Below are 15,452 nucleotides of genomic sequence, written 5' to 3'. Positions count from 1 at the left end.
GAGTCGTGTTGTTGGTAAATATCGGAATCGGAGTCGGAGTCGGAGTCGTGTTTTTATTTAACGACTCCACAGCCCTGGTAAGAATACTTAACCGGTATTACTTTTTTAAAGACGGTCAAATAATATTTTTAATTTTAAATAGTGAATAATTGTTTTTTTTTTTAATTTTTTAGTTAAGATCTAACGGTCATACAAAGTAGATTAATTATATTAACCGTAACATAACATTTCAGAAGATAAACTGGTAAAAAAACAAATACAGAAACTTTAAATTATATTTTATTTGATTTATATTAAAAACTGTAAGGATTTATAAATCTAATATAAGTAGCAAAAAATAATAAGTATAGATAATGTTTAATGCTGAAAAAGATTATAATGAATCAACGTACGAATTTAGGGGCAATTGCGGAATCAGTTTTAGCTGGTTATTTCTTTTCGCAATGGCTGTATTTAGGTGGACGTTAAAGCTGTAGCAGCCAGTATGGTCTAAGCCCAAAAATCTTCACGGACCACCTGTGGTCCGCAGACCACCGGTTAAGAAATTATGGTCTATTTGACAGATCTGCTTACTCTCGAGGTCGGTCGACAAGAATAATATTTTCTTGCCAACCGAATAATTGTAAGTTTTATTATAAGCCCAGATACAATAAAACAAGTAAATGCAAAAAATAGTCGAGGGTTTACGATTTTGATTTCTATGCAATATATTATATAAGATTTTATTTTATTTTTCCCGTCACATTTTATTTATAATTTGGTGTGAGAGTCTCGGTTCAAAATAGATTTTTTTAATTATAGCCACAAATATATTAATCTTAAATTTCATTGTTTTTGCAAGGCTACTTTTTAGGTTCACACATGATTTAACAGGTGTTCGCGTAAACTAAGTGTCAATTTGATATATTAATAAATGTATTTTTTGCTCATTTTCAGATTATTATACTAGATATTATTTCATTTTATTTTGATATATAAATATACAATAGTAAAAATAAAAAAGAGTAAAAATTAATATATTTCTATACTTTCTTTTTAAAAACCGTTTTTGCGCTTTTATTAAAATTAAATTCCCTTACGTTAGAAAAACTAGATATTTATATTCAAAAAAAGGAAATGTGTGTAACTATTAGAGATTTTATAATAATATTTCACATACCAGATTTTCTGTAAAATCATAAAAAAATAGTCAGGAATTGTTTAAAAATCCACCAGGATTGAAAATTTATTTTATTATAAAAAAAAAACATTAAATGTTTATATTAACCCAGCCTGGACGAAGAGGTTGACGCTAGTACCCCATTTTCCATGTCTTTTGACAAATATTTTCATTACTGGTATTATTTAATTTATTGCTAATGAAATTTGGAAGCCAATGTTGAGAAAGAGTTTTAATCGATACTGGCCAGAGAAACGATTTAAAATGCATTTTTTGCCATTTTAATGTATTATATATCTTGGAATACAAATAAAAATAGTATATCGCAAAATTTTTTAGCTCATTTGCACAAGAAAATTTCAATAAATACACAAATTGATAAATAAGCTTGTCTTTTAATTTACTGCCAAAATGAATGTTAATTTCGATTAGTACTTTGGGGTCCATCTGTCCCCCTATTCGGACAGCTTGTAGTTTTTCTTTCTTTTGTCAAGAGTTACCAAAAAAAAAAATAGGTTACAAATTAAAGCAGAGAAAAAAAATTGCTTAGCAGAAAATATACAACTGTACATTTTTATAGCATAGCAAGGCATACATTAATATATGTATCATACAGGTAAAAAAATAGAATACATTGTGTTAGTACACAACTCGCATAAGACTGATATAAAAATCAGTCCAGTTAAAAAATAGTTATCAGTAATAGACTGGTAACCATTTTTTAACTGTAATTATTAATTCCTGAGATTTGAGAATTGCCTAAAATTACAATTAGTTGTAGCAACACGAGAAGAACTTTACTAAAATCTAAGTAGGGACTAATTAAAAGGTGTTTCTAAATATATTTTTAAAAAATCACCCTCATGAATAGACCAAAACTAACAAACTAAAGATATTAATGCAGAAATATAAACTTGATTTAAGCATATACTACTATTACTATTTGTGTAAATAAAAATCTTAAATCACAAATATTTAATACGATAGAATTATTTACTCAGTAAACGTAAATTAATGCCAATATACGTGACTAATACCTCCCTATATTGCCACAGCTCCGGCGCTTTTCATTTCCGGCGGAATTTCCTACGTGATTCTACAAGTCCCTTGTACACATATGAAAAACAGCAATTTTATATTAATAATAGAATAGATGATGTAACTTTAGTTGTATACAAATAAAATTATACTGTTTTGCTCTAATTTTGTATAACAATATAAAATAAATATTATTATTATTTTATTTTTTTATTAGAAATCTGAACATTATGGTTTGACATGTTTCTCCAATGCAAAATGATTTCCATTATATAAACAATAATTATGTAAAAGAACATTTCAAAAAAATAGTTATGGTACACGCCTAAAATAGATAAGCATTATACATATTTTTTTCCAGCTTCCCATATATGTTGCGAAAATAACCTTGTGAAACTGAATGGCTCGTTTAAGATGAGCGTACTCAAGCGCTAATGTCCTAGCAAGAATAAGGGACGCAATCACGACTCTCTAGGGTACGAATGTCACCAAGCATTGATGGGTCGTAAACACCACCAGTTAGCAACTTGAAAGAAGTGCTTAATTATTTTTATACAAAAATTTAATTAAACCAACAGAATTAGAAGTTGGAATACAAAATATAAGACCAATAAGCAAAGGAGGTATAATAATTACATGTGATAGTAAAGAAGATGCATCGAAAATTACGACAGATGCAGTAAAAAAACTAGGAGATAAATATAATATAAAAGTAGGAAATTTAAAGAAACCAAAAATAAAAATAATTGGAATTTCTGAAGAATTAAAATATGATCAACTAAAAAAGTGTATAATCAAACAAAACACCTGTGTAGAAGAAAACAAATGTTATTTAGAAGTAAAACATATTAAAAAAAACAAATTTAATAAGTATGATGCTATTATTGAAGTAGATGTTACGACATTTAAAAATATAATGGATGTAGGCAAATTAAGTATTGAATGGGATAGATGTAAAGTATACAAAGACATATTCATATACCGTTGTTATAACTGTTATGGTTATAATCACAAAGCCAGTGAATGTAAAAATAAAAAAAATTGTATAAAATGTGGTTCGGAAGAACATTTAATAAATCAATGCAACAAAAAAGAAAACTGTGTGAATTGCTGTAGAGCAAATAAATTACTAAATCTTAATTTGAATGTGGAACACAACTCCATGGATAGAAATTGTTCAATTTATAAAAGATACGAGCAAAATTACTATAATAAAATACAATATAATATAGTATAGCAATTAAAAAAATCAAGTTCATATGAGAAACAAGAATCAGTAACTGGGATATTAATCAATGCACAGGGTTATTTAAAAAATAAAGAGGAAATAGAATTAATTACTGAAAAGGAATATCCAATATTTTTAGGGTTAACTGAAACCCATATCACAAATGACATTGAAGAATTTGAACTAAATATTGGCAATTATAATATAATTAGATGTGATTCTAATTCCAGACATACAGGAGGTGTTATACTGTATATTAGAAATGATATAAAATTCAATACTATATTTAAAAATAATCAAGATAAGACATACTGGTCTATCACAGTTAAGATTTTTATTGAAAAAATTCCCATAATATTATGTATAGCATACAGATCTCCAAATAGTAATCCGAACATATTCATAGAATTTATAAATAATATTGCAGAATGGAGTTTTGATCAAATTTTGGATACTGTTTTAATTGGAGATTGGAATTTTAATTGGAACAAATGTGAAGATTTTTACACATCAAAATTAGAAAAAATATCAAATATATTTGGTTTAAGACAATGTGTCAAAGAAAATACAAGGACAAATAATAGATCGAGTACATTAATAGATTTAGTATTTACCAATACCAAAAAAATTTATTGTAAAGTAAAATCAACTCCAAGAATAACTGACCATTCTATTGTATATATTTATATAGAAAAACATAATGAACTTAAGGTTAAAAAAACCAAAAAAATTGATATAATTAAAAAAATTAATTTTAATAAATTAAGATTAGAATTACAAAAATGTGACTGGAATGTAGATAATATGGATGTTAACATGATATGGAACAAAATTTATAAGAATATAGTAGATTGTAAAACAAAAAGTCAATATAATTTTAAAAAGGAATATCGTTACAACCCAAAACCGTGGTTTAATGATGATGTTAAAAGTGCTATAAAGAAAAGAGATGAGTCATACAAAATTTTTCAAATATTAAAAACAGAACAAATAGAATATAAAGTCTTTAATGAAAAATGGAAAACATACACACAATGTAGAAATATGGCAGTCAAAGTATTAAGAATGGCTAAAAAGAAATGGTATGAAAAATTGATAGATGAAATACAAAATGATCCAAATAAGATGTGGAAATCAATAAAACAATTAATTAATCCAACTCAGCAAAACGACATAATAAAAATGGAAATTAATGGAAATATATATCAAGATCCTTATATAATAGCAGAAAAAATGAATACATATTACATTGAGAGCATATAAGAAATTGTGAATTCAATACCAAGGATTAGTAATTTAGTACAATATAATAATAAAGCAATAATTGTAAAATTTAGTAAATTTAAATCAGTATCGTTAGATGAAATTCATAACATAATATGTAAATTTAAAAAAGGAACTAGTACTGATGAACTAGATATAAATATAATTAAAGAAACATGGGAAATAATAGGAACTAAATTAAATTATTTAATAAATAAAGCACTCTCGTTAGGAGAAATGCCTGAAAATTTAAAGATTGCTACTATTGTACCTATACCTAAAATAAAAAAAAATAAAAAAGTTGAAGAAATGAGACCAATCAACATGCTACCGTGTATAGAAAAAATAATAGAAGAAGTAGTAATCAAACAATTAAAGGAATTTATTACTTCTCAAAACATAATATGTGAACAACAATCGGGATTCAGAGAAAAGCATTCGACTGAAACTGCATTACAAGTAGTGATAAATGATTGGCTGTTGGCTAAGGATACAAACAAAATCATTGGAGCAGTTTTCTTGGATTTCAAGAGAGCCTTCGAAACAATAGACAGAAAAATAATGTTAAAGAAATTGGAGAGTATAGGTATAAGTGATATAGTTTTAAGATGGTTTAATAATTACTTATATAAAAGAAAACAAAAAGTTAAAATAAATAATGTATATTCTGAAGAGAAATTAGTGTCTTATGGAGTACCACAAGGGTCTAAATTGGGACCATTGTTATTTGTTTTGTATATTAATGATATAGTTAATAACGTGAAAAAATGTAAAATTCATCTATTTGCGGATGACACATTAATGTATTGCATAGGTGATAACATTAAAGAAATTGTAAATAATTTAAATAATGAATTAAGTATATTAGAAATATGGTTAAAGAATAATGTACTTAAATTAAATGAGAATAAAACTAAATGTATGTTTATTAATTATAAAAATGTGTTAGATAATAGTACCAAAATAGTAATAAATAACTCTAGTATAGAAATAGTGGATAATATAAAATATTTAGGAGTAATTGTTGATACAAAATTAAATTTTAAAGAACATTGTAATTACATATTAAAAAAAATTAGTAGAAAAATAGGTTTATTATCTAGATTAAGAAACATATTAAGTATAAATACAAAAAAAATAATTTACAATAGTATAATATTGCCCCATTTTAATTATTGTGCAACACTATTAAATATGTTGAATAAATTAGATAAACAAATGTTGCAAAAATTACAAAATAGGGCAATGAGAGTAATCTTAAATAAAAATAGATTAACTAATTGTAAAAGTATGATTGATAGATTAGAATGGTTGAATGTTCAAGAAATATTGAGTATGAATGTTTTAGTATTTATATATAAGTTAGAAAATAATATATTACCAAAATATTTTAATAAGTATTTAATAAGAAATAAAGATGTACATAAATATAATACTAGAAATAGAGAAAATTTTAAGAAAATTAAGTATAAGAAAACGAGTACGGCTAGGGGAATTATGTACGGAGGTTTTGATTTATATAATAGTCTTCCAAGAGAAATCCGAAACAGCAAAAATATAACGGGTTTTATAAATGGAATAAAAAAACACCTTCGTACATATAGAAATAAATTATAATATTAAGACTTTATTATTGTATATTTTCATTTTTTCTTTCTGTTATGTATTTTTTATACATTTTTATATGTTTACTAATTTTGTTAGATGTAAAGATTAGCTATTAAGCTAAATAAATTAATAAAATAAAATAAAATAAATTATGTAGACGCTTCGCAGAGAATGCAATGAATTGTATCACAACACTTCTAGCAAAAATGCACTATATTACATTTGCATTAACACAGTCAGTTCAAGAGCTATTAATTTCATTATTGTTCATAATTGGGAAAGAGATGACAAGCTTTGGTTTACGCCCCTACTGTTAGCTCTAAAGCGCACGATACGGATATACGTTCGATATACTTATCATTACACCGATTGATTGATATATATGAAAACATATAGTATTGATTTTCATTTCTATAAATTTGTTCAAAATATAAATCAAAACTCGCCATCTCTTTCTTGATTATAAATAATGAGGAAATACATAGCTCCTAACTGACTGTATTAACGCAAATAGAGTATAGGAAATAAACACAAGTACAACTTGTAAAGATACATCAGAATTTTTTCTGAATTTTCTCGAACAACATGGAGTATTTTACGACACTCAGATTTCTAGCTAACTAGCTTATCATACAGAACATGAATCGACAATAAATTATCGAAGCGATACAACAAAGCCGAACATTTTCAATGCTTTATAGCAAACTTGGGCGATTGCAAGTAAATCTGAAAGTACTCTATTGTCGATCAACCATCTCCACAACGATTATAACAAATCCGTAAAGATCTAGAAAATCCAAATTTGTGCGAATAATCTGAAACACTTTCATCAGCATATAATAAATATTCCATGTCGTTAATAAGGAGCAAAAAGTGCAGAGCTCCCAGATTGGATCTTGTGGTACTCCAGAATGAGCGAAATCCATTAGTCAAATAAAATATAAAAACATCAATAATTTAAAAAAATATAAAACTTGTATCTTAATATAAAAGAGTAGCAAAAACCACCGACGTAGATTATTACCGTTCGATCCCGACATAAATATTTCTTACAGGAAAGATTAAATGTGGACAAAGTAAGTGTTTGTATCCCGTGGGAGACGTTCCAAATCCCGTTCATTTTTTCCCCCAGACCCAAGAACAGACAAGAGGCCCTTCACTGGCGTAATAAGGCAGATTACAAAAGAAAGAACACCAGACAATGTTCTCGAAATAGCCGGTAAAGATAAAGCGACAAGGTCTAAATTTAAGCCATCTGTAAAAATCCAGGCAAAAGACCGTGATATGTATATTAAAAAATATATTTCTAATACGCAAAATATAAAATAATATTTTTATTTCGAAGGAAAAATGTATACATTTCCCGAGAGCGCTTAAGAAGCTCTTTGAAGGTTTTATTTGCACGATGCTTTCTTTTATGGCACGTCTCACATACAGACGAACGCATCGTAAATTTACATTTATATATTGCGTAAAGTAATAAAGAAAAACGTTTACAAATTATACGCTATCGACGTTATTCACATGGGAAATAATAGGTAATAAAATTACGTTACGTCAGTCAAAATGTGCTATTAACATTTTTCACGAATTCAGAAGGATTTATAGATGAGCAAGCAAGGAAAATAAATATCCTGTGTCAGCATTTTACAAACTTTTTAAAGCAGACTCGTGTTTTCGCTTTTTTTAATATGTTTGACGGCCCATCATAATATGTATTTATTACAAAATACGGTTTACATATAATAATAATGCTAAAGGTTCCAGACAATTTTTTAATTCACATATCCAAATTCAATTTACTATTATAATAAAATTTATATTACAACAATCAACAAATAAAATAATCTTAACAACCATACAAATAATCTATACGAAAAGAAATAAGCTACATCATAGATTTTTTAAATTGAAAATATATTTTAGGCAAACTTTTTTATTTATAATAAATAAAACTCCCTCCGTTATTTAGCCGCGTAATAAAAAAATATTACTACAATAATAAGTAATTGCGATTTTTTATAGTAATTGTTTTGCTTTTTTAATAAGTTTTTAGCATCTATAAAAAATCAGCATAATATAAATACGCAGTTAAAATTATACTAGATAAGCAATCGCGTACGACTTAAAAGCCGCCGATGTAGTTTTTATACTTATATTGCAATAATGCATTTAACAACTGAAATATTTATAATGAAAAAAATAGGAAAAGGTTTTTTATACATATATTTCAATACACAAAAAAGCTATTGCTTAGTCTATGAAATATGTCGATAACTAGTATATAAAAATCTGCTTTAAATTATATATTAGACCCGCTTAGATATTTTGTTAAATTACTACGTAATTCATTAGATATAGTAAAATTATTTTTGTATAATGGAATTTTACGGCATTTTAAATTTACCTTAATTGCCTTTTTACGAAGTGAAAAGAGGGTGTGCGAAATTTGTCATCAGTTAATATAAAATAAAAGTCATTCAGTAAACAAGAAGTTTAAATCAGCCCATTTACTAGATTAGTTAGAAATCGGTTTAATTTTTATATTTAACACCCGATAAATATTCCAACTTAAAAACAAGGTGTCGATTTAATTCAAAACTACTGCCACCAATTGTAGGTTATTATTTTGTAAGTCCTTTTTAAATTTTGAAACTCAAGTAAAGATCGATATTTTCAGTGTATTGACGGGGTGTTTATTACAGAAGATTAAAAAAGAATGTTCTTCGAGCAAGAAAGATTGAGTTCATTAAGATGTGACACAATTAAAGAGAAACCATTCATCAAACTTATCAGCGTTTGTTGCTGCACAAGAGTTCGTTGCTTAGCGAGTGATCTTAACATAATAGATTTATTTTTATTAAGTCTCTTTTCTAATTTAGATAGTTTAAAATCAGATACTAAAATAATTAATAGAGATAAAACTGATGACGATTTTCCGTAATATGACTTTGATATTCGAAGAAGAATTTAACAAACGACTTAGTGACAAAAAATATTTAAACTACTAGAATATTTATACGTTAAAAAATAATAAATGTAGTTAACAAAATAAATTTAGATTTTGTAACAAGCGCAGAATGGACTAAATATTTAAAAATTTCAAGCTCTCACAATTAAGCCAACATCAACGGAAAGCGAATTTATATTATCAACAGCAGAAATATTCACAACAAAATAGTAATGTTTCGTTCTTAAATGACTTAGTAATTCTTAAATCGTTTTTGCTCTTCAAAAATAAAGTTTTATAATATTATGTTATTATTACTATTATACTTTGAATCCAAATATAGTTTATAAATAATAAATAAATATTAAAAATGCCTTAATATATTCCTATGAAGTATTTATATGTTACAATTTCACCGATAAGCAATCATAAGTTCCTGGGATTTTTTGTCTCTGTACAAAAACTAATAGTTATGTTATCAAAAAACTAATTTAATTAGTATACTTCATATTCCACAAAATTTCATTTTTTTATTTTAAAGTACATAATTATTATATTGAGTCAAAAATTAAGTTTTAAATAAATTTATTTATTTGTATCTGCAATATATCTCAATTTAAGTTTTAATGCTTAAATTTTACTAAATTGTGAATATCAATGAAATGAGATTTTAATGGTAAAATTATTGTCTATATTATTATCACATAAACTTATTGTTTTGGCTAAAAAAATACAAAAAAGCTCAAACAGTGTCATCTGTTAAAATAAAAATTATATAAATTAAAATTGGAAATTTCAAACAATTTATTAAAAAACTCTTAGGGGTTAAAATCAAAGAATATATAATTCAATATTTTATAAATACCTTGTTTTTTTTTCTTTGAATCGGTAAATGTATTTAAAGAGCTATATTTTATTAAAACACTGTCATACGTTATATATATTTAATCTTCAAAGGATGTAGCATGTATTAAAAAGGGGTACTTTTGGCCTGGAGCTTTTAAAGGTAACATAATAAATATGTAATACTTCAATGTATTGCAGGGAGACATATATTATAATAATTCAAATATTTACCAAAATACATTGCTTAAAATATCAAACAATTAAAAGTTACCACATCAATAAATTCATGTTGATCATATTAAACATATATAATGTATAGTTTATATAATTTTAATCTGTTATGTGTGGTTATTTTAATAAATATAAAATATTATAATATATGTTTGTGTCAAACACTAGTTTCACAAAATGTTGGAAATTGTTTTTCATTTTTTTTCTTGTTTAAGTGTTGAATCAAACAATCCGAGGGTCATAAAAGAGAGCGAGAGGGCAGAGGCCCTCCTCAATCGAGGGGCCCGGGGCGATAAGCGTACTCTGCCCACTCAAAAAAATCGCAAATGAAAAAAGGGCCAAATGGAGCGCGAGGGTTGGTATTATCCCCCACGAAAGGGATTCCTATCGAGCTCGAAATCGACATGTCCATATTATAATATTTTATACTTTTTATTATTAAACAGACTAAAAAAAATGTATTCGCTAAATTAAACATTTAAGACCGGCTTTCATGACTGGATATAAAGTGAATGTTTCACTTGAATACTTATATAAACAAGTTGAAATATTTATAAACGCTGTTATTTTAACAAAAATATTATTGTTATATATTTATCTTAGGTTTTATATAAATGAAACGTAAAACAAAAAGAAATATGTTTTGATATACACATTAATTATTATACGGATTTTTCCTTCAAATATACTCAGTTTCATACATCTGCAGGGCACAACAGCATTACGCCAATGCACCCTTTATAAAAAAATAAAATAATTTATTTTATATCTAGACCACAATGCTTCCAAAAACTGTGAGAACAGATCAATACTAATATTTTAAATTATTTTACACACGGTCTTTTTTACATTTAATAATTTATAATAATTATAATGTTTTTTTTTATATAATATTAAATATACAAAACAGATAAAATATTGACTGCATTTATGCATATTATATATTTTTACGCTTATACACCTATGCTAAACGTCCACAAACTAAATTAATGATCAGTCTGTGAGCATTACCGAACATATAATGTACATCAAGGCGAATGTTTTTGCACCATTTATCACCAGAGGATATAAAATAGTCACTGAGTAAAAAAACAACGGTTTATCACCCCGTTCAGTTCTAACCGTACAGACACATAATCTTCCTCCATAGCATAGATGATGCTGCAACTATAAAAAATCTTAAAATAAACTTGCTTAAATAATCAAACCAACCCTAATTTATTTATATATATAAATCGCAATTTGAATCCTATTTCAGGGGTCCAACCCTTCCGCGCCTTTCCAATGCTCAAGCCTATCTGATTTATAACGCTTTTATTTGTTTCGCCTTTATGGGTTAAATTTTCCGCGCTGAATGTAAATGTATAATTTTTTCCGAAGCCCACCGATAGCATCGATCCTAGGGTCTTATTTTGCCATTGTATTTTCGATTTGGCTTCTATGGCATTCCATTGTCGTTGCTATGTAAAAAAAATCCGGTTTTATCCGAAATTCTCATCTTCATGGTGTCCGAAAATGTCACAGCGATAACTGAAATATTTTAGGGGTGGGTTTCAATGCGGCTACGATAGAAATAAATTTTGCCCATAAATGAGGGTGCGATTGCGCGAAAGCGTTTATATTCATATTATTTGAGGAGCAGATGGGTGGATAAAAATAATAAATCCTATTATCTTATATGCCTCGAAAAAGTGGATGCTAGATTCAATCACATGTTTGAAATATGTATAATGCTATTAAATATGTAACGTTGTTATGATGCGAGATGCAAGATAAGTATACATATGTCTGAGCTTATAAAAATTGTGTTCAAAGGTTAGTGGATTGATTTGTGATATTATACCAAGATATGTGTTTATTGACATTTAACAATTCAATACAATAAACAAGACTGAAGAATAAGATTTATAATTAGGTTTTTATATTTATGTAGAATAAATAATAATGGATCTAGCGTCAGCTAAAAATATTAGGCTAAAATTATAAAAATACCTATTTTTCACAGAAATATTTTAAGATATGTCAAATCAATTTTTTATTAAATATATTATTTTTTTTATGTTTTTTTTACTATGTTGAAAATTTATTTAATAAATAATTTATTTATTAAATGATACTGCAAGTAATATTTCGAATCATACACTTTTTAATAAATCATGAAAAAAACAGTATATATTCTATACTCTATTTATTAGTATTTATTTTTTTATTACTAAAATGCAATCTTTCTATTTATATAATAACTGATTATAAATATATATACATTTCCTTCTTTTTCCTTGCTCACAGCAAATAAATATTTGGGCAAGAGAAAATAAAAATAACATTGAGGAAGTTTCCCACTGGAGAATTATTTTAAATAATCAACATAAAATTATAGTATGTTTAAATAAATTATAATCTTATCTTTATCTCAATATATTATAGTAGTATTAAACTTTTGTTAGAAGTTGAGATATTGCTTAGGCTGATTAAATTTATTTGTTAGCTCTAAAATATTTTCACATAATATTAAAATTTAATAAAAAAATTTAATATACATAATATTATAATTTAATCTAGACACAATTCTAGATTAAATAATAAACATTATCTCCTAACAAATTACTTGCTAGTATATTGTTCACTTATATTATTATTGTTTCTTTTACATTGACACAATTCCAGTCACTAAACAGTATATATAATTTTTAGGCACAAACCAAAATATTCCGGTCGTCAATTTGAGGAATGTGGATTTTAGATACAGAGGTCACACAGAAAATTTGAGCTTTATAAGACTACAACGGTTTTACAACTCGGGCCATGGAAAAACCATGATTCCGGGCCTCATGACAAAAATGGCATTTTATACATTTTTTAACATTGTAATAAAAAAATAATAAATAATAATAGATATGAGTTAACCCTTCATATGCTACAAATAAATATAAAAATTAGCCACTGCGACTAATTTTCTGAAATCATATTTTATGCGAAATATTTCAATTAGGCATTGAAAATTATTAAAAATTTTAATTGTTGCTGCTCAGTTTTGCCATATAGGAAAAACGCTCGATTATCAATCGTTTATATTTAGAATTTTTATTACAATATCACGAGTGAGAATCAAATAAAGCACATCTAAACCGAATTTTGACCAATAGGAGAGCGCAAAAAACAATTATCACTTCTCAGAAGTCAAAAATCCACGTCAAAAGCAATAAAATCGTGTTGGCGCCGTCGCAGTGGGAACGCTCGTTACCGAGCGTTCCCACTGCGACGGCGCCAACACGATTTTATTGCTTTTGACGTGAATTTTTGCCTTCTGAGAAGTGATAATTGCTTTTGCGCTCTCCTATTGACCAAAATTCGCTTTGAATATACTTTAATTTGCCTTTTTATATTAGAAGTCCATATTAATATCATTAAGGACAGCTATCATATTTTCAAAACACATAAAATAAAAATGCAGACAAACTATACAGCAATATGTGAGTTGCGACGTCTGCTTAATTTGTATTTTAGAATTGACCTAATGAACAGTTTGTTGTTTACTTCTTCGGCCTTAATTTAAAAGTATATATTTTTAAGTAGGATTGGATTATCAAGAAGATATTGTGTGAAAGCAGTCTTTTAATTTGGGTAGTCCATAGTGCCATACTGTGTTATAATATATATATATATATATAAGAATACGATTTATTAATATATTTTATTTTCAAAGTCTCGATTAATATATTTTGCCTACAGTCACACGAAAATTGGTCACAAATCAATCGCTATCAACAATCACATATGCACCTGCTTTACTGTAAAATGTTTATTATTTTAACCCAGATTGATTTTTAACAAAATCGTCATCAAAAAATTAATGTAAGGTTTCAGTAAAATTATAATTTGAGTTACCTTTCATTGAGTTGGAAATTAGTTTGATATAATATAAGCAAATGTGGTTTATAACACTAAAACTCTGCATTTTAAATTATTCTGTGAATAGCTTAACTAAAATATTATCATATTCTCTCAACTTTGCCGTTCAAGCATAAATATATGTATTATATGCATACTGCATTCTCAGTTGATTATGAAACACATTTTAAACAACATTAATTCAGATCACAATAAAAATAGTAATAACTAAATGGCTAAATTTTGCCTTGGGTATGATAAAATATGGTCTCATATCTTAGATAGTAGAAAAATTGATCGATGTACTTTTATTTCCTTTACGTACAACTTCATCGAATCTTTCCCGAGGGAAAACGCCTTCTGGCCAATCAATTTCTCCGTTCTGAATCGCAACCGAATGAAAGAAAATAAATCCCGGTTATTAAAGTGATTAATTACCTTTCCAGATGCGCGTGGATACGTCATGGTTTTCGCACAGAAAACACAATAAATACATATTTCTTCTGATAGAACCATGTATGTATAGCTATAGGCTATAAATAAAAATCACCACCAATAAGTTTCCAATGAAATAAACGAATCCTTCCGAACAAAAATATAGACCCTTCTGAAGCAATTCATTTTTCACAGCAAGCGTATTGTATGTTATATACAAATAAAAAAATTTTGTCACAGAGTTAAGATTAGTTAAATCATTGTAACTATTACACATTAAAAACAATATTATAAAATGTTGCATAAAAATAGCATTACATTTATTTTAATTATAATATAATTGCTCTAGTAAAAAAAATATTAAAAAATTGTGATGATAATGTATAAATTATAAAAAGGGATGAAAATTACTCTTAATTGTGTACTCACTATATTTCTATATGACAGAATTATATATAATATATGACAGACTTATATGTATGTAAATGTAAAAATATTTAGAAAGGCCACAGGTGCGTGACGAAGAACAGTGATTGCTCTTTTAATTCTTTGATTGACAAAAAACACAGTCATGAATAAACCCTAATATTTCATGACAAGTTGTGGGGAAATGTTCGAAATATTTTTGTATACAATTAACTGTTTGCAATCTTCTAAAATGTTATTTTAATTATTATATTTTAATAAAAAAAATCTTAATGTGGTCATAACTACATATTGGAAAACTTCGCTAATGGTGTACAAGATTTACCAAGTGGCCTTTACGTATTTTTTTAAACGTTTCAGTTTACATAATTACCTGT

The 15,452-nt window shown here is 26.6% G+C and overlaps 2 protein-coding genes across 6 annotated transcripts in view; one reads left to right on the top strand and one right to left on the bottom strand.

Annotated features, from left to right (window-relative positions):
- Positions 1-15,452, bottom strand: part of Fas1 (fasciclin 1 Fas1 domain-containing) — a 243,167-nt gene that overhangs the window by 157,807 nt on the left and 69,908 nt on the right. The window lies entirely within an intron of this gene.
- LOC148229940 (uncharacterized) overlaps positions 2,760-15,452 on the top strand; it is a gene marked incomplete at its 5' end in the record, with an annotated part of 29,863 nt that continues 17,170 nt past the window's right edge. The window contains one exon of the mRNA XM_088196739.1: positions 2,760-3,252. Within this exon, the coding sequence (XP_088052865.1) occupies positions 2,760-3,252 (493 nt within the window). The remainder of the gene's footprint in view (positions 3,253-15,452) is intronic.

This window comes from Plectrocnemia conspersa, unplaced genomic scaffold (assembly GCF_051122295.1).
Source record: "Plectrocnemia conspersa isolate PC_06_02 unplaced genomic scaffold, ASM5112229v1 ptg000011l, whole genome shotgun sequence".
NCBI classification, from domain to species: Eukaryota; Metazoa; Arthropoda; class Insecta; order Trichoptera; family Polycentropodidae; genus Plectrocnemia; species Plectrocnemia conspersa.
This window is presented reverse-complemented; position numbering and strand designations above follow the sequence as displayed.